Here is a 27,874-nt window from a genome sequence, read left to right on the forward strand (position 1 = left end):
TGGCAATGTCATGCTTGAACAATAATGCACACTTCTTTTGGAGAGGACACACAAGACCTCCAGAGTTACTCTGCAATCTACTCTACTATTATCTACAATCTATTCTATTATCAGTCAGACATTACATTGTCATAAATATGACTGCCTCTCCCAAGAGTACAACCGTGTATTTTCAACATAACATTAGAGGCAGTCTTCAATTTTACCTAACATGGCTAGCAGGAATGCATGTGGCAGTGGTTTAATCATTGCTTTTCACATTAGAATCTTAAATGCCTGTAGTATTTGCATATTGAAAGGCATGTGGATTGCAGTAAAAATCTGGAAGTGTTAAATTAATTATGGGTATTTTGGTGGTTTGCATAATCATGAAGAGAAAATTTCCATAATATCATATTGTGGAGGAAACTAATCAATATGCCATAGGTTGTGAAATATTTAAATCTGAAAAATGTGCCCAGTCTCTCTCTCTCTTTGTCTGTCTGTCTCTTACTCACTCACTCACTCTGTATCTCATATACATCCAGGAGTAATCCTGAATAATAGTCATTCATTAACAGAGTGAATTACAGTGGTACCTTGGTTTAAGAACAGCTTAGTTTATGAACAACTTGGATTAAGAACGCTGCATGCCGGATGAACTTTGCCTTGGAATGGGAACATGTTTCGCTTCCTGTTGAGTGTATTCAATTTGTAAATTGAGTCCCCCACTGCTATGGGAAAGCATGCCTTGGTTTAAGAATGCTTTGGTTTAAGAACGGACTTCCAGAATGGATTAAATTCATAAACCAAGGTACCACTGTAACCAGAACTTGACAATATTCACTTGTAAATAAAATCACTTAAAACACAAACTTGGTTTCTAAATAAAACAAATGAAATAGAGCATGTTTTCATAACATTCTTCCGTTCAACCATTTTCTGCAAATTACTACCGTAAAAGGTGTTTAGGCTTCTTTTGTGATTCCCCAAACACAACTCATTTCGTAACAGCACTGCATTTCTCTCCATTCTCCCTCAACTTTGCACAGGGCTTTTGCTAACACACACTTTGGAAGAGTTCATTTGTTAAAAAAAAAACAAAAAACAGCAACCAAAAAACAGAACACTGAGCAAGTGTGGCGCTGCTTTCTTGTATTTTATAATACAGGCGTTCAGTTGGCTACTGTGAGAACAGGATGCTGGACTAAATAGGCCATAGGCCTGCTCCAGCAGCTTCTTCTCAGACCCTCCAAGTGTCCCTATTTTCTAGGGATGTCCCTGATTTAGAGAAGTCATCCTGGTTTTTATTTGATCCCAGAATGTCCCACTTTCCCCTATTTTCACTGGAGAAATGTCGGAGGGTATGGAGTTATCTGACCCCTGGGCCATCCAAAGGCAATCCTGTATAGGGAAGTTTTTTAATGTTTAATTATGTTTTTATGTATGTTGGAAGGTGCCCAGAATGGCCAAGGTTGCACAGTAAGATGTGTGAGGTATAAATAGTAAAATTATCATTATTTTCTTCGGAGAAATGTCGGGAGGTATGTCTTCTTACATTCTTATATAAACAAAGCCAGAATGATTACTTTTCACACTGACATTGAAGCATGTGGATTTTTCTATGTACATACCTCTTTTTTATCTATAATCTGTTTTAGAGTCATGTGTAACTCTCAGCAGAACTTTCCAAACTCTCATGCAAAAGTAATTAAAATTCTTGAAAGGAAATTATAAGGAAGAAAAAAAAGAAAAGATAAACACACTGGAAACTGTAACCTGAGCAGAATAAAAATTGCCCATAAAATTCTGTTGACGCAACTAGGACACACGATCAACTCACAGGCCACATTCTCATGAAGTGTTTGGCAGTGGTGTTGTGTGTTCTCATGCTGTCTTGGGCGCTTGTGCACCGGGGAGGCAGGGCACGGGCTGTGGAGGGCAAACGGAGTCTGCCATGTGCCAGCCCAGCCCTCACCGCCAATGCCACCAGCGCAACACCAATCCTGAGCCGCTTTGCAAGGCTAGACTGAGCCCAGCCTTGGAAGGCAGCTCAGTGAGGAAAGCATAAGAAAGAGGCCAGGCAACCTTTGATCCCAGCCTCACCCTCAAGCATGGCTGTTGGATCCCAGCCTCCATTAATTAAAAGTTTCCTGTGGAACCTCTGCTTTAATTGTGCTTCCAACTAACTTCAGAAAAGCAGTGTCGCAGACTCTGGTATGAGATGAACCATATTTAAAAATGAATAACTGGGATAGACAGACACTGTCAATGGACTTTGTATTTGGTAGAAATGGAGTGAGTTGTTTTTGTTTTGCTTTTTGTATTGTAGCAGAAGTGGGTGAGGGTAATCATTCAAACTTATTTTGATCTTTTTTTAAATGTTATTTTTATAGCAAGACTTGGTAAAATAATAGGAAAGGGAAAAGAAAGGGAAAGGGAGTTTCCATTATGCTTCTTCAGCAGAATTTCCTCCAGGTAGCTAAAACTTATATACTGGCATAGGGTACTCACCATGTGAAGAAACCTTGCAATGAGTCTGCCCTAATGCTAGGAAGCTGGAGAAGTTCAGCAGCAGTTCTTTATGGACAACAGAACAGCATAGCAGTTAGGACTTGCTACATAGGTAAGACTAAAGTTCCAATGAATTCCCACTCAGCTACAGAGGGAGCAACAGCCAGAGAGGAGAGAGGAGTTTCTATTACATACTAGAGACATGTCTCTTAAAGAAACTAACCACAAACTATACTTAAAATTAAACAACAGGGTGCCTCTGAGCACATTATGAATTTGTTTCCAGTACCAGAACTGAACTGAGTGCACAGTTCCTTCACACAGAAGTCCACACTTTGCTAGCTTTCTTACTTTCAGCAACTTAATTTAGGTGGGGGAAAGCCATTTTGTTGTTGTCATTCTTATACAATTCAGTGTCAGAAACCCTCATGGATGTACTGCAAGCCTGCCAGAGATCTCCCAGTAAAGCCCGGATCAATCTTCTGCCTGCCCCTTGGTACAACCTTCTTTTAACAAACAAACAAACAAACAAACAAACAAACACTGTGTAAAGTCAATAATGTTCCTTATTACAAGATCAAGATCACTCAGCCTATGAAAGGATGCAAAATCGCAACGCAGTGGATACAACTCTCCATTCAACATGGCCAAACAGTCATTTCCCTCAACCTCAATGACTTTGAGCATGCTGTTTAAACCAGCCCGGTGACTTGGGCTTTTTAACAAAAAGGGAAGGGCTGTAGCTCAGCGGTAGAGCATCTGTTTTGTATGCCAGAGTCCCCAGGTTCAACCCCTGGCATCTCCAGGTGAGAATGTCCCTTGTCTGAAACCCAGGAGCTAGCTGAACCTGCTCTCTGACTCAGTATAATGCCATTCTCACCATTTTGGAGGGACAAAGTTGCCATACCCCTCCACCCCTGCAGGAAGAGGAGAGATGGTATCTCCTTAGAGGAGAACGTGATGACCTGAGGATGATTTCGCCCAATGGGGAGAAGTGGTGACAGGCTATTTAAGCTTGCTCTGCCCCACACGCTTTAAATATGTACGGTGGTACCTCTGGTTGCGAACGGGATCCGTTCAGGAGGCCCGTTCGCAACATGAAAAGAGTGCAACCTGCAGCAGCGCGTCTGCGCATGCACGGGTTGCAATTCACTGCTTCTGCACATGTGCGTGGTGTCATTTTGCGCTTCTAAGCATGCGTGCGGAAGTAACCCTTTCCAGTACTTCCGGGTCTCCGCGGGACGTAACCTGAAAGAATGTAACATGAAGCAAATGTAACATGAGGTACGACTGTATAAGGTCTGAAGCACAAGTATACTTTTCTCAGGATAATCTGGTAATAGCCACTTCTGAGGGCCAGCACATTACATCTAGCAACTGCTGTGTGATATTTTTATTTTTATTATTTCTCCAATGCTTTGCTTTTTTAAAGCAAAACAACTATAAGTAGTTTGGGGTTTAGCAGAAAACCTGTAGTGGAAGTGACTGCTGAGAAGAAGGGGGCATGTTTCACCATTTCCATGTCAGCTCAAAAGTGCCCCACCACTGGTGCAGGAGGAAACATTAAAAAAAACAACCTAGAGAGAATAGCAGGTGCTTTTGAGTAGATAATACCTGGCAAGAAAATGAGTTACACACACATTTCCTCCTCACTCAAGCCACTCAACAATGCAGCTTCGCATTTGATGAGTGGTGGGAGGGGAAACCAGTCGCAAAACGATGTATCTGGCTTTCCTGGGCCAGACCACCCCAGTGCAGATATTTGAAAGCTTTTGTAAGTCCTGTTTTCATTCCCTAACCATTTGTTTCTTTATCTCTGTCAGGTTCAAAGATTTGGAATTTAATGTCATTAATTTATCCTGGCATTCCAAAGCAAGAACAATATGCTGCGAAAACAACTCCCCTTCCAATTGACATTAAAAAGTGTGTCACATTCATTTATATTCAAAGTTCTCTTGAGTAGCTTAAGTCGTTGCTTCTTCAAGCTGTTGCTCTAGTTTTGGCTGTCGAAAATAGTTCACACTTATCTCAAGGGAAGCAGAATCAGCCTTTTGACATTCTTTCCGGGGCTCCTAAAGAAGGGATCCTCTGAATGCCAAGCTACAAAATAAAAGCAGGGTGAACATGCATCATCCTTGTCCTCCCACACCCTTCACTGGGGGATTCTGCTTTCCATAAAATTATTGAAGCATCACTTCCCTTTTGCAGGGCAGGGGTAAGAATCATTCAACTGACTTTGGAGAGCTTTGTTACGCTCTCTCGGTTGTAAAAAATACAAGCTGCCATCGTTACTTTCCGAGGACAACAACAATACCCCATGCAAAGTAAACTGAAATGAATACATTAGGAGCCAGAATTGTGCCTCATGAATGCCCACCCCCACCCCCGTTCTTCAATTTGCATTACATATATAAACCACAGAACCTAGGACTTGCAGATCAGAAGGTCGGCGGTTCAAATCCCTGCGAGGGGGTGAGCTCCCGTTGCTCGGTCCCTGCTCCTGCCAACCTAGCAGTTGAAAGCACGTCAAAGTCCAAGTAGATAAATAGGTACCACTCTGGCGGGAAAGTAAACGACGTTTCCGTGCACTGCTCTGGTTCGCCAGAAGCGGCTCAGTCATGCTGGCCACATGACCCAGAAGCTGTACGCCGGCTCCCTCGGCCTATAGAGCAAGATGAGTGCTGCAACCCCAAAGTCATCCGCGGCTGTACCTAATGGTCAGGGGTACCTTTACCTTTACCTATTACCCACTCTAGCTGGCATCAATATGGAAATATAACATATAAGATGTCACCATGGGACACATTGTCATCAAGTGTTATATGTATCCCTGCCCTACTCAGCAACTACCATTGACAAGGACCAAAGTGTGAGAATATTCGGGGGGCGGGTCACTGTTTTAGTTTCTTGCTACAAGGGCAAAGCTAGATGCTGCAGCCCTTCTCATGCAACATGTGAGCATTATCAAGATGCAACTCCATGTTAGGATCAAGTTTTTTAATTTTGTCAATAGGGCAACTCCATTAACATTAACTCTACTTTGTTAATCCCTTCTGGACTAATACAGGTATCAATATGCCCCCATGCAATAGGCATGTGGGCAGGTTATAAAATGAAGGAAGGCACATACAAGAAATAAAAAATGTAAATTTTCATGGGCATTCAGATTCTACAGTAAAGTTGGTACCATCTAGAAGTTTAAGTTTCACAGTTAGGAAGCAGATGTGCTCAGACGTAACTAGAGCTTTGCATATAAAACCCAAAAGAAAAACAAGGCGTTAATGTGTGGAATCTTGCCTTCACAGCCATTGTGATAGTATACACAAAACATAATAGCCATGTTCATGTTGCTGCTTAGGAAGTTACGCCCAGGGGAACAATGTCAAGAGGATTTCAGAATCTGCTGAATGTGTCACCTGACACCGGGTCATGAATAGTGAGTTCATTTGGGTGATCTCATGAGACCTAATTTAGCTGCTAACAAGGAAAAACCACCTTGTCAGTTGTTTGAGCTGCATCTTGTGGCCCTGTTTCTACAAATACACGCACATATATAAAAAAACATGATGCCGCTGACAAAAACAATATAGCAATTGCTCATTTTAATTAAATTGGTAAGGTATACATTTTAATGATAAGTTCTAGGACACTGTCCAACAAAGTTACAAGTATCAGGATATGTGTTTATAATGGTAACATTAATCTAACCCTGTTTTAATTAATTGCAGGTTAATTAAAATGGTTTCACTTTGTTTAAACAATTACGTTTCTAATATATATTGTATCATGGTCGAGACATTATTCTTCTGGAACAATTTTTTTTTCATTGTTCAAACAAAATTTCATGGACAAAGTAAGGCATCTGACAATTCAAGGAGGGAGGTGAGCCCTGAGTAGACGAAGGGTAAGTGCTGGCAACAACTTTGTGGATAGACGCAGCGGAATGGATGGATAAATGGAAGATATTTTATCTGGATTGGAAGCACTGCAAGTGAATTCTACTGCATTGTAAATCATCTGGAAGTATGCTGTTCCTGTTATATGCATGCTCCTGCTATATGTTTTACGCAGCCTGGGGAGGGCTTTGCTCTGAAAGATGGTAAACCATATACCGTACTTTTCCATGTATAAGACTATGTTTTTTTACTCTAAAATTATGTTCAAAAACGTGCCTCGTCTTATACAAGGATAGTGAATGGGGTGGACGGGTGACTGGCTGCAGCTGCAAGCAGGAGCTTGTCAGCCACGATTGTTGGCTGCTAGAAGGGCTGCTTTGGATTGGCCGCTGCTTCTCTAATTGGGTTGGTGATTGGCTTCTGCAGCAAACACTGCTGTTGATTGGCTGTCGCTGCCACGATTGGTGGCTGCTGTTTGGGGGCTTGCACGATTGCCAGTGGACAGCTTTTCTCAGTCGGGTAAGAGATTTTTTGCTGGGGAAGGGTCTGTTTGTGATTGGCTGTAAAAACTGGGAGGCTTCTGGATCAAGATATAAGTTTCCTCATTTGAACCTGAACAATACAATTGTGGGCACCACAATTCAAGGACACTGACAAACTGGAACGTGTCCAGAGGAGGGCAACCAAAATGGTCAAAGGCCTGGAAACGATGCCTTATGAGGAACGGCTAAGGGAGCTGGGCATGTTTAGCCTGGAGAAGAGGAGGTTAAGGGGTGATATGATAGCCATGTTCAAATATATAAAAGGATGTCACATAGAGGAGGGAGAAAGGTTGTTTTCTGCTGCTCCAGAGAAGCGGACACGGAGCAATGGATCCAAACTACAAGAAAGAAGATTCCACCTAAACATTAGGAAGAACTTCCTGACAGTAAGAGCTGTTCGGCAGTGGAATTTGCTGCCAAGGAGTGTGGTGGAGTCTCCTCCTTTGGAGGTCTTTAAGCAGAGGCTTGACAACCATATGTCAGGAGTGCTCTGATGGTGTTTCCTGCTTGGCAGGGGGTTGGACTCAATGGCCCTTGTGGTCTATTCCAACTCTATGATTCTATGAATACATCAACAGAGTAACTCGTGGGTTGTGAGGAGAAAAGAGGATGGATCTTTTTAAATGCACCTTCTAATTATGCTATTAAGAAAATTCGCCAAACTGACACCTCTAATACAAAACATTTTTTCAAAGAGAATTTAAAATCTGCTGGGATGTTTGTCAGCAGCAAATGTATGCCTGAAATAATGTGCCATGAATACAGATTTGAGTGGTGACTCACCATTGAGTTACCTGTCAGAATCTGTAAACATATTATAAAGGAGCTGAACAAACAAAATAAAAAGCAAAAGCAAAGGTAAGATTTTCATGACAAAGTTTGCACCTGGTCTATCATCAGTGGTCATCTCAATTATGAAAAGCAGACAATCAGAAATGTTTTTTGAGGTTAAGAGGAGATCATTAATTTGACCAGTATTTTCATTAGTGACAATGCAAAGTCCAACATTTGAGTGTCAAGAAGTCCTGTTGAGGCAACGTTGAAAGTAGGATGAGGAGTGTTTGTATGTACCGTGTCGGGCAAGTTAATGGAGTACTGTAAACTCTCAGAAACAAACAAATAAATCTTGTGGACAAAAGGATCTATTCAGTATCTTGGTAGAATCAATATCATGGGGAAACAGAGGGGTACATTCATTTAGAAAACAAATCATTCATTGGTCAGAAACTGCAATTGAGTTTCATACATTACGCCGTTTACCTTCCTGCTGGAGCGGTACCTATTTATCTACTTGCACTTTGACGTGCTTTCGAACTGCTAGGTTTGCAGGAGCAGGGACCGAGCGATGGGAGCTCACCTCGTCGCAGGGATTCGAACCACCAACCTTCTGATTGGCAAGTCCTAGGCTCTGTGGTTTAACCCACAGCGCCACCCGCGTCCCACTGGCTGGGGAAGGGACAGGCTAAAGAGTCCTATACTTACACATCAAAGTCTACTTCTATGAGCTCCATCTCCCTAGTTTTGACGAAAACCTTCCAGTGATTCACATTTCAGCCAGCTAGGGATCATGTGTAAATGCCCTCAGTGTTGTCAATTGATTGCTTTCACTCATGGTGCTTGATGTTCACACATTTGTCCTACATCATTGATTTTATAGAAACACAATGATACACAGATAACCATTCTTGGGTCTGTGTGTTTTGGTTTGCCATGAAAGGCTTAAATCTGGTGAAACTGCAAATGTTTGGGCTCAGAAACAGACAATACACACTGCTTGTTTAATATATCCATGACCAAAACCCTTCCAAGGTTCAGGAGAACAAGTCTTCGATTTGTCAAAGCATGGTTGAATTTAGGAATGGCTGTCATAATTTTTGGAGCTAGATATAGATATTATCCTTCTCTTCTAGTAGAAATATTTCCACAGATCTGTTTAACTAAGCCTGATTAATTAACATAGCATTAGGAAATAAATGCACATTAAAATGGAAAAGATAAGACTGAGAGGTGATATGATAGCTATCTTCAAATGTGTGAAGGGCTGTTGCATGAATGGTGGCAAGCTTGTTTTCTGCTGCTCTAGAAGGTAGAACCTGAACCAATGGATTCAAATTACAGGAAAGGAGATTCCAGCTCAAACATAAAGAAGAACTTTCTGATCGTAAGAGCTGTTTGACAGTGCAGGGATCTACATCTCCTTCATCGGAGGTTTTTAAACAGAGGTGGGGGACCATTTGTCAGGGATTCTTTATCTGTGATTCTTACATTGCAGGGGATTGGACTAGATGACTCTTGGGGTTCCTTCCAACTCTAGGATTCTCTAATTCTATGCCATGATTATCCATTAGTTTTCAGTAGTTGTATATCAGAACCTTAAAAAAAAATAGCCAGGTTTTTCCCACCTACCCCTAGAGTGACATTCTCTCTCAGCTGTTTTCCAATGACATTGTATCTCTCTTTGCATGTTTGTAAGAAGTGAAGGCTGGTCACCAAAGAATTGATGCCTTTGAATTATGGTGCTAGAGGAGACTCTTGAGAGTCCCATGGACGGCAAGAAGATCAAACCTAACCATTCTTAAGGAAATCAGCCCTGAGTGCTCACTGGAAGGATAGATCCTGAAGCTGAGGCTCCAATACTTTGGCCACCTCATGAGAAGAGAAGAATCCCTGGAAAAGACCCTGATGTTGGGAAAGATGGAGGGCACAAGGAGAAGGGGACGACAGAGGACGAGATGGTTGAATAGTGTTCTCGAAGCTACCAACATGAGTTTGACCAAACTGCAGGAGGCAGTGGAACACAGGAGTGCCTGGCATGCTCTGGTCCATGGGGTCACGAAGAGTCGGACACGACTAAATGACTAAACAACAACAGGAAGAAGTTAGAATTTAAGGTACCTGCTCCAGATCATTTGAGTGCTGCAAATACCAAACATTATAGCTTTAGTAAGGTATTCTTTGCCATAAATAAGGATGTTGTGGTGCTGAGTAAGATGATAAAGCAGCTTTCTTTCAGCTCTAAAAATATATACATGAAGTTCTGAGAATAGCACAATAAAGAATGCAGGGTTGTGTTCTGCATTCATTTATATATGTATAGTTTACTATTATGCATCTACTAAATGTAAATGAAGATAATATTTGCTCCAAAGGGAACTCAAGACAATGGCAAAATTCCTCTTTGGTTCTAGGCAGGGACAGCTGGGTTTATAAAAATTTCATTAAGCCGTTCTTACAAAGAGATCATATCACACCTCCATTAAAATTTTTTAAGATTATATTCCATTATCCATCCCTGGTGCCCTTTAATGCTAAGATGCCAATCCTTCTAAGCTGCATCATCAAATAATTAATTAAGCCATACCCTAGACAAATAGTTAGCTTTTTTCTGGTTATTATGTCCAATTTTCATTCATTTGTTCAGCTACCCAGAGAAACAAAAGCACCCTACCCAGCATCAAGCAGAGAGAAAGAATCAGGTTGCACAAATTTGATTTGGTTGTTCACAGTGGAAAGTGATTAATACAATTTCCTATAATATACAGCAACACTGAATACTAAGAGGAGTCAATTTTCCACCGAAAAGAAAAATAGCTTTGATTCACATGGCTGAAAAGAACCATAACGGCTTGAATCTTTCTTTGCAGACCCGAATGTTTGAAGCCATACTGCTATACAGGAATTATGAAATTTTATTTCTTTGGTCTGACCTCTTGTTTCAATTTTATAGGTTTTCAAACATTCACATTATTAACTCAGACGAGACCACCCACTGACTAAAAGCAGCCACGCGCTTGTCTTAGCCTTCTGTCTCTAAGAACAAAGGGGCATAAAAAGTTACTTGCTGGATTAGTCCAAAGACAGCATCCTGCCTTTACAGTAGCCAGCCAAATGCCTTTGGGAAACGTTCAAGCAGGATCCAACCACAGCAGGGCTCTCTCTCTCTCTCTCTCTCTCTCTCTCTCTCTCTCTCTCTCTCTCTCTCTCCCTCCCTCCCTCCCTCCTCCCTCTATCAACTGGTATTCAGAGGTGTGCTGCCTCTGGTACTGGAGGCATTAAGCACTGATAGTTTCAAATCCTCCAGGAATGTTCAAATCCTTTTTCAAACCACAACAAGCTGGTGGCCCTCACCATACCTGGGAGAGAAAGGTATAGCTTACCTATGTGCTATGTGAAAAAAGCACTTCATTTTGTCTTTCATGACCACTAGATAATCATGAGTTCTAGTATTTCGACTAAAGAAGGAAACATCTCTCTCGGGCTCATCCACACTTCTGCTTCTCCTGTGCCTAGAAAACCCAGTTCCAATACATTTTCCGCTTGTCCCGTGCTTTATAGGAATGGTTCCAGGCAATTTTTCACTTTCCCCAGGAAAACCTGTTCTTTGCTGCTGAATGGGAACAAATGTGGTTATCTGCAGAAAAACCCATTGGTGCTTGTTCCGATTCAGTGGTCAACAGTGAGTTTTCCCAGAGGGAAGCAGCGGGGCAAGTGGAAGTGCAGACAAGCTCTCTCATCACTTTCTCCACACAATGCAAACCTCCTGTCTTACTTGAGAAGCAACAGTCAGTGACCCTGTCAGATTAAGAGATCTATGGGCAAGGGGACTTTGTTTCCCCACCGTGGGTATCCTTTCTTTGCTGTTCATCACCCTGGCCGCTTCACCACTGCTACCTTCTCTCCTCACCCCATCACACTGGGCATCCTAGATGCTCCTTCCTCACTTCCTGGTCCTTCCACTCTTACCCCTCTCCTCCACACCCCCAAGCTGGCAAAGAAAAGCTAGAAGAGGTCCCTTTTAAATAGGTAGGTAGGTAGATAGAGTCAGGTGGGTACCCTGCACCATAAAAATGTCTGGTGCTGAGGCTCCAGGTGTGCATACCATTGTAATTTCTACAGAGTCCTTCAGGGTCAGGTTCTGGGCACTGTGGGAAAATTAAGATGGCAGACATGTCTGCAGTCTTAGCAGCAGGTATTGTGCTATGCAGGGCACATGCCTGGCTTAATTTTAAAGAAAAGGGATAGTGCAGTAACTGGTGTCTGCCTTGATATATCTGTTTCATGACAATCCCCCTCTGGGTCCACTATTGTGGTCTCCTCTGGCATTTATTTTTTGGGTAGTGGGAAGGTTCAGGCGACTGTGTCCCATGCTCTGAAGTCTAGCCCTAACATAGTCGCTCAGCAGAGTCAATCTGGAGAATTCCAAAAAGGGGCAGGTTTTTAAATCCTGGAGAACAAACACAAGCCAACCTTCAAAGCAAGAGTGGGCAGCTTCCAGTTACACCTCTTTGCAGTTGTTGTTTCCTCTTCCTTTTTAAGTACGGCCATCCATTTTATACCTTTAAAACAGGTAGGAAATGCTGCATATTCATGTACAAATAGCCAGCCCCACTTTGGTTCAAAGAATTTATCCTGGTTTCTTTTTGGCTAACTATTTAAGCTAATCTGTTCTGGGGTTTTCTCCAACCTTCCAGAGCAGATTTGAGGACTTGGGGAAGAGGAAAGGAAGAAGAAGTTATCTTGCACAGCCAAAAGTCCTTGTGCTAGCAGAAGTACTTTGTTGGATACCGTCCATGGTAATTATAAACTCAGAATGGCTATGAACCAATACATTTTTGGTAGTTTAATGCAGAACAGTAGTTAATCTTTCATCTGGTCTTTTTCTTTTTTAAAGAGCTTGATTGTGTTAATGGAGGTCACTCTTTCACTCACACGTATTTCCTTGCTAGTTTGATATCTACTCCATATGTAACAATAGAAAACAAGCAAATGAAAACAAGGCAAAATCTATAATATGTTCCTACAAGAGCTGAATGCTAGGGGTATGACCTTAGTTACTTAACTAATTACTTCAGTTACTCCTGACGACTGAAGAACTCATCAAGCTCATTTTAAGAGCTTTTCTTTTTCTTTCCTCCCCTCCTCTCGCAGCCGCACTCCGACAGATCACAGATTCACAGCATGAGCGATTGAACTTCAACCGAGGGCTGTGATTGCCGATTCGGCAATTTCTTAATGATGATGATGCTTCCCCCTGAAAACAGCAGACATAATGAGCATGCAAATGCTTTGTCAGGCTCACATTATTCTCTTATTAACTCGAATATCAAGATCTATTGCGTTTTTGTGCCTGAAAGTTGACATGCAGGCTAATGCTCATTATAGGGGGCCCTCAGAAAACATCGCCATAAAACATCAAGAAAATGCGTGCTGAATACTGCTAAATTTCTGGGTAGCTTTGGTGTCTTCCCCCCCTGCACATCTCTCCAGTTTCGTGATTGGTGAAAGCTGCTTTCTATTAGTGCAAGTGTGGTTTTAAACTATAAATAATATCACCCAGAGCTTTTAACAACTAAATGATCAAACTGTTCCTTTTGCATAACGGTAATTCCCAAACCTTGGCTGTGATAAGATGAGGGAAGCTAGATTCCAGCAACATCTGGAAGACCACAAATTCCCCAGCACTGCTTTTAAAAAAAACTATTATTCAATAGCTGGGTATCAGTACTGGCAGACTTACATGGTTGGTGTCAAGGTTACTGAGATAAAGTTATGTGAAGTATTTTAAGCATACAAAGTGCTATATAAATGCTAAGTAAGTCTACAGAATTCTGATTCACTTGACCTGGCATCTGCAGTCACTTGTGATCTGAGAAATGTTGCAGTGCCCTAGATGTTGCTTTCTGCTCTCATCTACCTGGAACTCTGAAGAATATAAATTGAGACATGCTCATCATAATGAATACATCACGCCTGCCCGGCTCTGAGTTCCAGGACTTCACACAGACTTTACAAATGATGTCTAGTTTCCATGTGCATGGTGGACTCCTACCAATTCAAATACTGCAGTCATTACTGAGAGGATGGTATTTTGACATCAAGACTATGGCTACATAGCAGAGGAAATTGTGTTGCTACAGAATAGGGAGGTTTGCCAGTCTTGGCTGTTCAACAAATACCAATTATGCTACCCAAATTGCAACTGGCTTGCAAATAGTGGGTTCTTTAAAAACAGATCGACTGTTTGCTACCAGGCAAACTTCAAGGTGTTGTTATTAGTTTACGAAGCCCTTAACAACTAGGGACCAAGACTGATTTACACTGTAAACTGGCGTGGAACTAGCACTATTGCAGGTGCCACATAATACTTGTTCTCCAAAGGTGAGAAATTGATCTTTAAGTGTAGCAGCACCTGGACTTTAGAGCTCTCTGCAGGTGTCTTGTCTTACCTGTACTCTTTTTTGGGTCCTTCTAAGAACATTTTTGCTCAGGCAAACCTAGCCAGGCATGTGAAATATTGACAAGTGTTTTAATCTGTTTTTTAGTTTATTGCTAGTTTTAATAATTCTTAAATAATTAAGTTGCTTTTCACTGATGATTCCATTCCTTTTGTAAACCTCCTTTTGAGGTTGGCTATATATAGATATATGACATTCAATATCATTCATATTAATAAATATGAACTTTATAAGCATTTTTTTAAACCCTCAATTACTCCCAGCTTCAGGAGCAATTAATTTCTTCAGATTTCTGTACACAGTGCAGTGGCAAAAGAGCAAAAGTTGTTTGGTTTTCATTCCTCAGCAGTAGATTAAAATATCACAATAAATGTTACCAAGAAGGAGAAGAGAAGACTGTAGTTTTTAGCACATTAAAGACAGAGGTTGAAAAGCTACTTTAAAGATGGGGGGGGGGGACTTGAAAGACTTTAATGAAACCAATTAGTTCCTGACAGCAATTCCTTAATTGGACAGATATTCAGATAGTTTTGTAACAGAAAAAGCCACAGAAGGCTTGTATACCAAGTACTAACATCTTCATTTCCAGAGTAATGGGCACTCATACATTTACCCAAATAGTGTACACCAACCAAAAAAGGATAAAGAGAGAATATACCAATCACTAAACAACCATCTTGTGAACTGTGGCAGTACACAGCAGACACTCATTTCCCCAAAATTATAAATACAATAGTGCCTTGGTTGTCAAACGCCTTGCGAGTCAAACATTTCTTGAGAACCTGAACGTCTGACGCTGCTTCCGCAGCTTCCGATTGTGTGCAGGAAGCTCTTGCAGCCAATCAGAAGCCATGCCTTGGTTTCTGAATGTTTTCGGAAATCAGACAGACTTCTGGAACAGATTCCATTTGAGAACCAAGGTATAACTGTAACTGGGTGTTTCTGACGCCTCATGACTCTGGGGAGCATATCCAGGCACATATATAGATTCTTCATTGCAAGAAAACACCAGTTATTTCTCAGTTCACTGAAGAAACACTATGAAACATCTGCATGAGTGGAGTTGTGCATGTTCATCCAAGCTGCTAATTTTTGTCATGGTGTAAACAGAAAGTTCACACATCCAAATATCTAGTTTTTTGCTTGGGATAGACACACAGTGCTTGCACATTAGCCACTTGTTTCCTGCATTGTTACACACTTTCAGGAATATTTCTGATTCCTCCTCCCATGGTTTTTAAATCCCTTTTCTAAAACTACCTGGGAAGTAGCACTGGGGTTTTCTTTTAATATTTATAGTCTTCCCAAACCCTCCATTTATAAATAACATTTTCTAGCAGCCAGTGCCATAAATTCAGCACTTAAAGGAATACTAGAGCTTTTGTCTTTATGTGAATCTCTGCAAAAAACAACAATAACCCAGTTTTGAAGGAGGGAGCTGCTTCTTTCCTGGTTCAGATGTTCCTTGTATAGAGCTCTGATTAGACATGGAGCTCCACACATGCAAGGCCTTTCCTCATTCCTCATGCATTCAAAGATCACTTACTATCTGATTGGGGCCCAACATGGGCACAGGCAACCTGGGGGTACAAATTGTTCCTCTCCTGCGAAGCCACCTGATGTCATCATTGCACTGGATATCTGCACAGGAGGCTGGGAACTGCCTGTGAGATTCAAAGCCCTGTCAAACCAATTGTGTGCTGGTTGTGGTGGTGGGGATTGTGGGGTGGTTCTGGTTGGCTGGTGAGCTGACTGGCTTCAACCAGGTCTGCCGAATCTCTTTTAAATCAGCAATGTGTGGCTTGGTCAGCGCTGTCAGCATAGGGTCTCTCCCCTCCTCCCTATAATTTTGGCTTTACCTGGGGTGGGCAGGCAGGATGTGCTTAAGACCTTGCTATGGGGCTATTTGGGGCCAGAGAGGAATTCTCTGGCACACAAAACTGGGCCTATCTGGAGGTTTTGCTTACCTAGTAGCAACTGTTACAACTTGTTGGCAAAAAAAAAAAGGTATTGGGTTGGATCCTTAGTCCAGAAAAAGGGTATGTGTAAGAGACCCCGCATCACTCCAGTCAAAGTGTCAGGGTACCCCAGTAAAAGGGTCCAGGAGAAGGTTTCTGTCTGAAGGCCCAGATGAGGTTTAATGGGCCACAGAACTTTACAGTGGTGTCCTGGAAGGATTGCCCAGAATCGACTCTCATTGTAGAGTGATCCTTAAATCAACCAGCAAATGGTCAGGTTGATTCAGGATTTTTCCTGGGTTTTTCCAGGCCTTCCCTTCTCTATTCAGGATCCATACCCAATGCCTATGCCAAAGCCTACTAAAATCTGTTATAAACAAAGCTGTGGCTGTTTCGATCCCAAGATGCTATCCTGTTCTCATTCCACCCATCATACCCCGTCCCCTGTGACCTTGGATCACTGCGCCTGAGGCCTTCCTCATTCTGGACAGTGTCAGATGAAACTGCCCTGAGTTCATCTCCTTGACATTCACGGTACTGCCCATGAAATGCAATAAATGAAGAAGCCGTGTTTCACAATTAGCTTGCTTTTCACCCATCTCCCCCATGTGGTATTGATGATAATAATAATAATCCTTTACGGTGATATTTTCTAAAGGGGACACGGGTGGTGCTGTGGTTTAAACCACTGTGCCACTTGGACTTCCCGATCGGAAGGTCGGCGGTTCAAGGCCCCGCGACAGGGTGAACTCCCGTTGTTAGGTTCCAGCTCCTGCCAACCTAGCAGTTCGAAAGCACGTCAAAATGCAAATAGATAAATAGGTACCACTCTGGCAGGAAGGTAAATGGCATTTCTGTGCGCTGCTCTGGTTTCGGTGTTCCATTGTGCCAGAAGCGGCTTAGTCATGCTGGCCACATGACCCAGAAAAACTGTCTGGGGAAGTGGACAAACGCTGGCTCCCTCGGCCTGTAAAGCCAGATGAGCGCTGCAACCCCAAAGTCGTTCACGACTGGACTTAACTGTCAGGGGTCCCTTTACCTTTACCTTTTCTAAAAGCACACTGAGACAAATAACACAGTGTAATGAGTCCCAAATCTTTATATTCTACAGGTACAAACCATTCCTGTATTTCAGAGATATTAGGCAAAAGAAAAAAAGAAAGAGGAAAAAGTGTTAAAATCAATGTTCTCTCATTGCACCACTACCTTCAGTCACACAACCACACACAGCTGTCAGTTCTTTCTGGGCCACTGAGGGTAGCATGCATATGTCAGCCGCAAACCAGTCAGAGGAGGTGTTGCCAAAGAAAGTGAGTGACATGTTTTGTCATCACACTGAGAAACACTTCATTTTAGTAAACTTGACAGATTCTGAAGAATCAAGCAAAACTCACACTTTTAAAACTTAGTGACTCACAGTTGCAAGTTTTTGGACATCCTCATCAGAAGATCCCAGGGAGGCCAGTCCAATCTCTTGAGAAAACTGGGCAAATTTAGGGTCAGCGAGCAAAGGCACGTGCCCCAGAAGTTCATGGCATGTATCCCTGCAAGGGAATTAAAATGCAAAGTTAGTCGGAGTATAAAAGCATCACTGGACTCAGAGAACTGATGCATGCAAACCTCTTAGCCAAACCTGAAGCAGTTCAGTGGGCGTAAAAAAATATGAATCTGGCTGTCATAAGTATTAAAAGGTTTGTTTACAAAAATAAATCTTTGACGGTAACTGGAGAATACTGTGGGGGTTTTTAAACTTTCCATGCAGACTCACATTAAAGTATTTTTGGTCCAAATTTGACACTGTAAAGCAGCACTAAAAAAACACTCAATGTGTTTTTATTTTTGTGTTTTGCATGTTGTTAGTTGCTTTGAGCAACCTCTTCAGGAGGGAAAAAGCAAGTTTGCATTTTTTGTACAAATAAAGAGAGCCCACTGCCTCTGTTTTCAGGCAAAACAATACTTGGAATATGTATTCCTATTTTTTAATGCTATGCTCTGTCCCCCCATTATATTCCTGATACTGCCCATCAAAAGAGCCCAGTATGTGCCTGAGTTATTCATGCCAGCCCATCCACTATTGTTCACTAAATCACAGACATGCACACCAGGAATATGCTATGCATGAGCAGGACAATAGGAAGCAAGCAGGAGTTTCCCAGTTTGTCTGTTTTTCGTATTCATATGTCTTGGACAATATGGAAACAGACATCATGGGGATTGTGAATGGAGCCGAAGTCTTAAAGACTCAGCATTCATTTTCAATTCAGAGCTGTCGCCTTGCACTTCCTGTGAAAGGCTCGTCTGTTGGGAATAGGGCCACTTTGTTACCAGGTGAACAATAATCCAAATTCTCCTGCAGGCGACAAGTTCATGTGTCAAGTTTCACATTACAATGCCCCCTTTTCACCCAGTGCCAAGCATTTCTCTAAAGAATATGTGAGAACACTCTTGAGTGGAACATGAGCACCTCAATTGATTTCGGAACTTGACTTCCTGCCGTAACCTTTCTTTACAGGTGCAGCAGTCTCAATGGCAGAACAATTTATTTATTTATTACTACATTTTTTTATGGAACGAACATCCAAGTAAGTCATAAAGTAGACCTACTGAAATTAATAGATAGAAGCCCATTGACTTCAATAGATCTACTCTGAGCATGACCAACACTGGATTAGCAACCATGCTTTGCTGCAAGTTCAGTGTCGGGCATTGCCAGGAAAGGGTTTTCAGCCAGTGAGGCTGAAAGAGACCTTTCTAAATGAGACCCTCTAAAATCTGCATGACTTGGGCTGGTCTTTCATTGGCAGAAATACAAATGAGAACCTCTTGGGAAACACCCCCAAAACAATTTAGCAAGTACTGAGCATGCTCAGTAGCCACAAAACACTGAGTGTTTGTTTGGGGCAGGTAAGTGTGGAATGGAGTGCCCTTAAAGGAGTGGCTGGCTGGCTGACTGGAACATTGAACAGAAACAGTCACACGGAAACATTTTGTTGCAGGTCCCAGTGCTTTTTTGCTAAATGTGAACTCTGAAAGTCATGACAGTTTGCATTTCATAGTGCAGAAATTATTGATCTGATGTTTAGAGATCTTTCCTATTCTACTTAATTTAAAATGGTTCTGGAAGCTTCTCTGTGTGAAAGAAACAAGCAGAAGGTTCATGATGTTTGGGTTATTCCTTCAGAGAAGCTGAGTACAGCTGGTTTAAACTGGTTTTGTTATCTCTTTCCAGTGTTTTTTTTTTGTCCAGGGGGGCGCAGGGGTACGCATACCCCTAAACATTTTGTGAATCTAAGTTTGGCCTCATTGAGGGGCAGTATTTCAATATGAGTAGGAAAAGTCTCCCTAAACATTTTTTTAGGGAAAAAAAGCACTGTCTCAGTCAAGGTCATGCCGGCTATAATAGGTCAGAAGGCACCTGGGTTTCACTCTCTTTTTCTGTCTCTCTTTCCATCTGGTGTGGTGTTCTGTATTTAGTGTTAAGGTTTAGACTTATTATAAGTTATTGTAAGTCTAAGTTAAGTCTCCTCAACTGGATTTCTTATGGACAGTGCCAATCCTGAATGTATTGGATTTGTGAGCATTATGCTCATTTGCCTATAGTAGCAGTAAAGCTCTGCTGGATGAAATATAATTGCCTCTGAACTATATTGTGGGAATCCTGCAACGTATTTAAGTTTTTACTCTGCTAACTATACATCAGAGTTCTGCTTTGGATCAATATTGAGTAGTTTCTAGGTTAGCAAAAAACAAAAACAAATGTCAAGCTACCATTTGTTGCTAGCATGAAAATATCCTGGAGCAAAGCGGTATGAGACTTTGAAATAATCCATATCCTAATATACACATAAATAATCCCGGATGCAGGAGATGACACCCATGGACAGGTGGTTCGGTGTGCTGATTACCTGTGAAGTCCTTGTCCATGGACACTTGGTGGTCTTTGACATCATCTCTGTGCTCTGGGATTGCTCATGTGTCTATTAGGATATGGATTATTTCACAATATCATACTGTTTAGGGCACTTACCGATGGCTGCTCTAAAACTATCATGGCTTTGGGGATCATACCAAATGTGATATCACAGAAATAACACCAATGCCAGTGTTTATTGGTGCATGTCAAAAGACATTACAATAAAAAATAAATAAAATAATTCAGTGCCAAAAACAGCAGATATTTCAACAAAGAGCCATCAATATTAATAGAATTCCCTTTGGGCTTCTTTTCTCTATTTAAAAAAAGATGGGAAAATAGAAGAAAAGAATATTGAAACTCCAGCAAGAAAACAATGAACATGTAGAGCAGGCATAGGCAAACTCCGCCCCTCCAGATGTTTGGGACTACAATTCCCATCATCCCTGACCACTGGTCCTGTTAGCTAGGGATGATGTGGGGGCCACCAGATGTGGGGCCCTATTTTTCTGGTTTTCTTTTCCAACTGACACTCATTATTCTGTGACTATTGAGCATGCTCAGTCCTCATTGACCTGAGGGTTTGTTTGTTTGTTTGCTTGCTTGCTTGCTTGCTTGCTTATTTGCCCCATTTAGGCCTTTTTAAAAAGTTTTTTTTTCTTTCTTCTGCTGCAGACTTTAGAGTTCCCTTGAGCATGCTGCTACTGCCGTCTTAAGTCTCAGGGTCTCCCGTCTCACTCCATACCTGTTGGCTCTCACTATCTGAGTTTGCTAATAGAAGGCACTACAACAGAACCCCTTTGGTCACATCCACACTATATATTTGAAGCGTGTTTATACCACGCCCCAAAGAATCCTGGGAACTCTAGTTTGCCCCTCAACAAAATGCAGTTCCCAGGACTGGGTGGAGTGGGGGGAGGGGTGAAGCCATCTGAATGTTCATCACTGCCAGTCTTAAATACCAGGATTTTGTTTCAGGAAAGACTTGGCAGAGATTAATTGATCTAGACATCCCTCGGAAGAGGTTGGAATTAGAATATTGTCTGCAAATGTGAGACTGGGGTTCATGTAAGTCTCTAGATGGGTTTCTGTTCAGAGAAGGTCCCTCCAGCAGTGGGGTTAGAATTAATGCACACAGAGTGACGCTTTTGAGGTGCTTGCTGTTACACAGATAAAAGCCAGATGACAACAAACTCAAGCAACAGGGGATCATCTTGTTTAATAACTGATTGGCCTTCACAGCAGTCCTGAGCATTTGCTACAGAGAAAGAGGAAGCTGAGCGCTTTCAAAAACCCTTTACGCTCTGTGAATGTCCTGCATCCCTGGAGCCTGAGCACACCGTTTGCTGCTTTGCACCTTCCCTCCTTTCAGTTCGATACAGGAAAGACACCATGGTGTCAAGGACAGGGGTCTGCCAGTTGAACCTTTTCCTTCCCCAGGACAATGAGGATATTATCTCTCCCCTCCTATACGAGAGTCCTTGGAATGTCAGATGGGTTTCATGGAAGTTGCTTCTCTGTCATTACACACACCATTAACAGTGGCGGATGCAGAAGCAGCTGGGCCTTGCCCTGGAGAAAAGAGGCAGGTATTGTGCAAACGTACATGATTTTGGCAGGGTGTGCTGTAGCTGGTCCAGAAGCATGAAACAGTTCAAAGAGGCAGAACCACAGGCTTGAAATTAAATGGGATTTGTGGAACTGTGCATCATCTCTAACTGAAGAAGCCAAATAGTGTTGTTACATTTTTTTTCATGTCGCCTTTCCTTTCCTCCAAGGGGATCGGGGCTGCTTAAGTGGTTTTCCTCTCCTCCCCATTTTATTCTCATCCCAACCCTGTGAGGCAGGTTAAGCTGAGAGACAGGAACTTGCCCAAAGTCACCCTGTGGTCTTCATGGCCATGAAACTCAGTGGGTAACCTTGGGACAGTCACTTTCTCCCAGCCTAACCTACCTCACAGGGCTGTTTTGAGAAGAAAAAGTTGAGGGGAGGTAGAGAAAAGAACCATGCGCCTCATCATCACCTGCTTGGAGGAAACATGGAAAAAATAAATGTAATAAATGCTAAGTTATGAGAAATTATACTCACGGTTCTGGAGTGTAGAGAGGATCAGAGCCATGGCGTATGTACTGAGTACAGTGGAAAACTCGATAGGCAAGGCCAGCTAAGAAATCACGAGGCGACAAATATCCAGCAACTGGTCTGACTGTGAATCCAGACCTTTCTGAAGTGGTAGAAAAACCAAAATTATCTGAGTATATGTGTTAATCAACAGAAAACACAAACTATTCCATATTTTTCCTAGAGAATCAAACGTTGTTTGTACCAGCCAGACATTCCTTAAGAAAATAAAATGGATGAATTGATGCAGATCATTTAGCTGAGGGGGAAACACCAAGGTTACAATGTGCCAATATCACTAATCACCTTCCTGTTTTATCTACAGCAGCAGATTAAAAGGGGAAGGGATTCAGGGCCACTTTATACATTATACAGGTTTGAACAAAGCATTTTATCTTTAGTATCCTCATAAAATTGTCAACATTAAGGGGGAGCAAATACATGCTGCCAGCTGTGTGTATCATACAGGTAGTATATACAAAAATTATCTGAACGGCAAGCAATTTGGTGCTGGGTGAATACTTGGTGCAAACACTGATTTCCCTCTATGTGTAATAGCCCCAGATCTTTCATGAAATCTGATGGCACATTATTCATTTGGAAATCATCGGCAAACATTTCTGTAACAGCAAAGAACCCTGTGGCATCTTAAAGGCTGACGATGTTATTATGGCATAAGCTTTTATGGACCAAAGGCACAAAGTGTTATCTTGAGTGATGATGTGGGGTTGATTGTAAACACTGAGGTCGAAAAGAAAGGAAATGCCGAAAAGGTCAGATGGGGGAAGTTACCTTGTTATCTGTCTATCATTTCATTCCATTTATGAAGTGCTTCCTATAAAATTCTCTCAAAACAATTTAACCATTAAAACAAATTTCATACAACCCCAGATCCAATACAGGTTGGAATTAAAAAAATCTCCACTCAAAAGGCTTGTTGAAAAAAAGGAATGTCTTCATCTGACACCACTCCAAAACTTATGTTCACTTATGAACAGGCTGGTTCTTTCTCAAGCTCTTTCTCATCTCATTATCAAAATAAAAAAAATCCTTCCAGTAGCACCTTAAAGACCAACTAAGTTAGTTCTTGGTATGAGCTTTCGTGTGCATGCACACTTCTTCAGATACACTGAAACAGAAGTTGCCAGATCCTTCTATATAGTGAGAAGGTGGGGAGGGGTATTACTCAGAAAGGTGGTGGGAATGGGTGATTGGCAGATAGCTGAGATGAGCCTGTTGACGACTCTTAACGACTGCAATAGGTCTTACAGGAAAAGGCAAGGGGTGAGAAGGTGAAAAATGGCTTAGTCATGTATAATGAGATAAGAATCCAATGTCTTTGTTCAGACCAGGTCTCTCCATGGTTTTAAGTTTGGTAATGAGTTGCAATTCAGCAGCTTCTCTTTCCAGTCTATTTCTGAAATTCCTTTGTAGTAAAACAGCTACTTTGAGATCTTGTATAGAATGTCCTGGGAGATTGAAGTGTTCTCCTACTGGTTTCTCTGTTTTGTGATTCTTGATGTCAGATTTATGTCCGTTTATTCTTTATTCTCATCTCATTAGTTACTGTTTAGAATTAAATGAGCTAAGCTTAGTCCTCTTCAGAGGGGAAAAAAATTGTGACTGTTGTCTTTGGCTGAGATCACACATTTGAACCTTGGAGTCCTTTTCTACCTTCAAGCAAAGAAAAAAAAAAGGAACTGTGTTTCAGTGCCCTTCCTCAGGGATCCAGAGAACAGTACAGGGTGCACCTTTGAAAGATGCAACCCAGCTGAAAGAGCAGCCAGCCAATTAATGTTAAGTGCTAGTAGCCATAAAGTCAGAATAAAGGAAGGAATGGGAGCTGGGGCAGGTTAGCTTTTCAAGCCATACACAATATTTTATTTTTGATCGGAAAAATCTTTCTCAGGTTCTTAGGACTATATTTTGCTGTGACTTTTCTGCGGTCATAGTGGGAACTTGTTTTGGTGGGGGGGTCTTTCCCCTGCTCCCAGTTTAAACATTTAGTGTTTGTAAGAAATATTGGCACTCCAAAACACCGGAAAAGGCAGCCCTAATAATAACTCCCTGAAACTCAAGAGAGATCTTCCAGGGCCTGGAACAATGAGCGGACGCAAGCGACCAGGTCAAATTGAACCCAGAGAAAAGGGGCAAATAAGTCTGACATCTGCCTCATCTTCTTTGACAAAAACTGTGTCAGCATCAGAGACTTCCCACAGCAATTCCTGCAGACTGCAGCAGATGCGACCTCAGTGATGTTTGCCCTGGCTAAAACTAATGTGCCCACATTGCATCTCCAGAAGGATAAGGAAAGATTATGGCCTTGGTGGGATCATTCGACACAGGCTGTGTCTACATACACACACACACACACACACACACACACACACACACACACACACACACACACCATTTACTCTACACCTGGTATGCTCCCACCAGTAGTCTGGGAAGCAGTGTACATGTGATATTAGCCAAAAGCCATGTCTGTCCTTTGGTTTCCTATTAAATACTGTGTGTGGTGATGTGTGATTACCCAAGCCAGTTTCAGTCCAAACGGAGAGAAAGAACAGCTGCAAATAAATCCCCCTTTGACTCTTTTAAAATGGCTTTTTACGTAGGGTTCTGGGTGCAGTCTTCCTGAGGGGAAAAAATGGGTCCGTTTAATTAGTTAATTAGTGTGCCTCATGCAGGATTGCATCAAGGTCACAATGGCTGTGCAGAAATCCACCGAGAAATCCCGCATGTACACTGTCCTTGGGGTGAGGAAATATACCCCAAGGCCCTGATTGGATGAAGGAAAATCTACACTTCTGTATCCAGGCCTTTTAGTACAAAAACTGATCTCTGACCTGCATCGAAGGCTTCATTCAGATGAAGGATAATGCACTGCAATAAGCTTGTGTCTGGATGAAGCTTGCAGGTGGGTTCCATAATTTAGGCAAGCTAGCTTTGTTGTTTTGGTCTGTACTCACATTCCCAAAGGTTTGCTTTACACTATTAGCCTTTCTTAGCCGTCTTTTATTGGTAAAGGGTTTGTATTCTGTGCTTGGCCATATGCTACTGAGTAAAGACTCATTCACACTTCCCTTTTTGCTTCATTTCTAAGCACAGGTCTGGGCTTTCCAGGTTGTGTCTGAGTGTCATCTTGGTGTGTTTTCCCCCCAGTACTTTCCCTGGGAAAACCCACATTTTACTGCTGAATCAGCACAAACAGCAATCAGGTTTTCTGAATCTTTCCAGGAAGAAAAGCACCAGAACAAAACAAAAAAAAGACACACACCTGAAAAACCCACACCTGTGCCTAGAAGAGACCTAAGTTGTGTGCTTGGAGCTCAAAAGACAGTGAGTGGACTGTTTGGACTCTTTGTGAATCCCAATAACATCCAGAAACAACCTGAGCTTCCCTTAGTTCAGGATTGGGAGACTACAGAGATTCGGGCAGTGCTACAGTACATTGGCTCCCAGTACGTTTCCGAGCACAATTCAAAGTGTTGGTGCTGACCTTTAAAGCCCTATACGGCCTCTGTCCTGTATACCTGAAGGAGCGTCTCCACCCCCATCGTTCAGCCTGGACACTGAGATCCAGCGCCGAGGGCCTTCTGGCAGTTCCCTCATTGCGAGAAGTGAGGCTACAGGGAACCAGACAGAGGGCCTTCTCGGTAGTGGCGCCCGCCCTGTGGAACGCCCTCCCATCAGATGTCAAAGAGATAAATAATTACCTGACATTCAGAAGACATCTTAAGGCAGCCCTGTTCAGGGAAGTTTTTAATATGTGACGCTGTACTGTTTTTAACACTGATTGGGAGCCGGCCAGAGTGGCTGGGGAAACTCAGCCAGATGGGCGGGGTATAAATAATAAATTATTATTATTATTATTATTATTATTATTATTATTATTATTATACAGGGCAGATTGGTTTTCCCTGGCCTATCTTACATAGTTTGCAGTACGTAATGAGAAAAGCAGCCCAGCATAAGCAAAATGCTTTACAATGACCTGGCAGTGTTTCAAACCAGATAATGTATACACAACCACAATCAATTTGTTATGCAGTGGGCTGGATGAGGGGGCAACCAAAACGGTGCCCTCCAGAAGTTGTTGGACCACAACTCCCAACTACAACCATATTGGCTACCTCCTGCTGAGAGTGTCAGACTAGAACTGCAGAAACCTTGGTTCAAATTCCCACTTTTCCATGAAGTTCACCAGGTGGCTTCGGATCAATTCTTCTCAGCCTAATTTTCCTCACAGGGTTGTGGGTTTTGTGTGTGGTTTTTTTTGTAGAATACAAGGAAGCAAGAGACTAGTTTGTCACTCTGGGCAACTTGGAGAGAGAATAGGGTTAAAGTGAAGTAAACAAATAAATGAGACTCCAAAACAGAGGTCTCCAAAAGAGGAGGATGAGGAGGAGAGGAGAGGCATTCTGTTATTACTCTGTAGAGCTACAGGACAAATGTCATCTCCATACTAGAGGAGTTGATGAGGATACACAGAATGCAGCTATAATTAGACTGTCTCTCAGCCTGCTCCAGTCTTGACCTGAACTGAAAGGAAGGGAAGTCTGGCAGAGTCAGTGGTTTTTCTTCTTCTCCTGGCGGTACTCATGGGTACGCAGTACCGACACCTTCCCCCCAAATGTTAAAAGTGTGGCACATACTGTAACAACTTCCTGGTGAGTACCAGCACCTCTTTTTCTTTTTTTAAAAAGCACTGCAAAGAAGCAATGCCTTTGGGAGGATTAGAAAGGGAGGATTACAGAAGATGAGTCATGAGTAACGCAACTGGCAGATGATCAACATTACCATCTGAGGAGGAGGCTTGGAGCACACCAACTGGTGCACCTTCCAGCCAAGTTCAGTGTTGTCGCTGGAAGTGTGCAAACTTCCAGATCAGTTATGACTTCAGGAAAGGCAGCTGGGAACATCTGGTGACAGGCCCATTTTGGAGGAGAAGCTTGACCCCACCACCTCCAGCTGCTTTACAAACATTCAACCATACAAACCTTACTACCCAGGACATATGGAGTCCCCATCTTGAAAATACAAAATGTAGTGAATAAGGAGGCATTGTTCATACTCCATATAAGATTGTCAGTGCACTGGTTTGTTCCAAACACAGAGCTGACTACTTTGCTTTGTATTCAGATGGGTTTAGGCATGTATAGTCAAAAAGACACATGCCATAATAGAGACGTTCTCATGGGATTGGGGGTCAGCCAGGACTTTTGTGCAAAACTCCCTCAACACAGCGAGAATTTTCTCAGCTGTAACAATTCCCCAAAGGAGAGACGGTAGAGATTCCTGATGGGGTTTTTCCCCCTCCCTGCATACGGATTTGTTCCATAACTGCTTATTCAACGTACAGAATTGTCGTGCGAAGAATAAAGGTATAAACAGCTCTCATTACTTGGCCAATTGTGTAACACTTGAAATGCAACGCAATTACTTTTACAGCACCCTTTTTCTGCTAGAAGCCAGATCTGACCCTTACCTTTAAGAAACATAGAAACATCCTCCAGCTGAGGGACATTATCCTCTCGGTAGCCACAATGCTTGGTCAACAAAGGGAAGTTCTTCAAATACTCTCGACAGGCGTGAGTAGGATACAGTTTGGTCAGTTCCCTGAACACCACTCCCCAAGTTTTGATTTCTTCAGGTGTATAGTCCACTCTAGGGATTGGCTGGCCACTAAGAAAGAAAATACAAAAGACAA

The 27,874-nt window shown here is 42.2% G+C and overlaps 1 protein-coding gene across 1 annotated transcript in view; it reads right to left on the reverse strand.

The window, feature by feature from the left end:
* TPH2 (tryptophan hydroxylase 2) overlaps positions 1-27,874 on the reverse strand; it is a 61,806-nt gene that overhangs the window by 10,419 nt on the left and 23,513 nt on the right. The window contains exons 6-8 of the mRNA XM_083462463.1: positions 27,653-27,849; positions 22,126-22,261; positions 17,542-17,668 (exon numbers count right to left, since the gene is read on the reverse strand). Of these exons, the coding sequence (XP_083318589.1) occupies positions 17,542-17,668; positions 22,126-22,261; positions 27,653-27,849 (460 nt within the window). The remainder of the gene's footprint in view (positions 1-17,541; positions 17,669-22,125; positions 22,262-27,652; positions 27,850-27,874) is intronic.

The sequence above is a fragment of the Podarcis liolepis genome, assembly GCF_965112155.1.
Source record: "Podarcis liolepis genome assembly, chromosome: 10".
Lineage (NCBI taxonomy): Eukaryota > Metazoa > Chordata > Lepidosauria > Squamata > Lacertidae > Podarcis > Podarcis liolepis.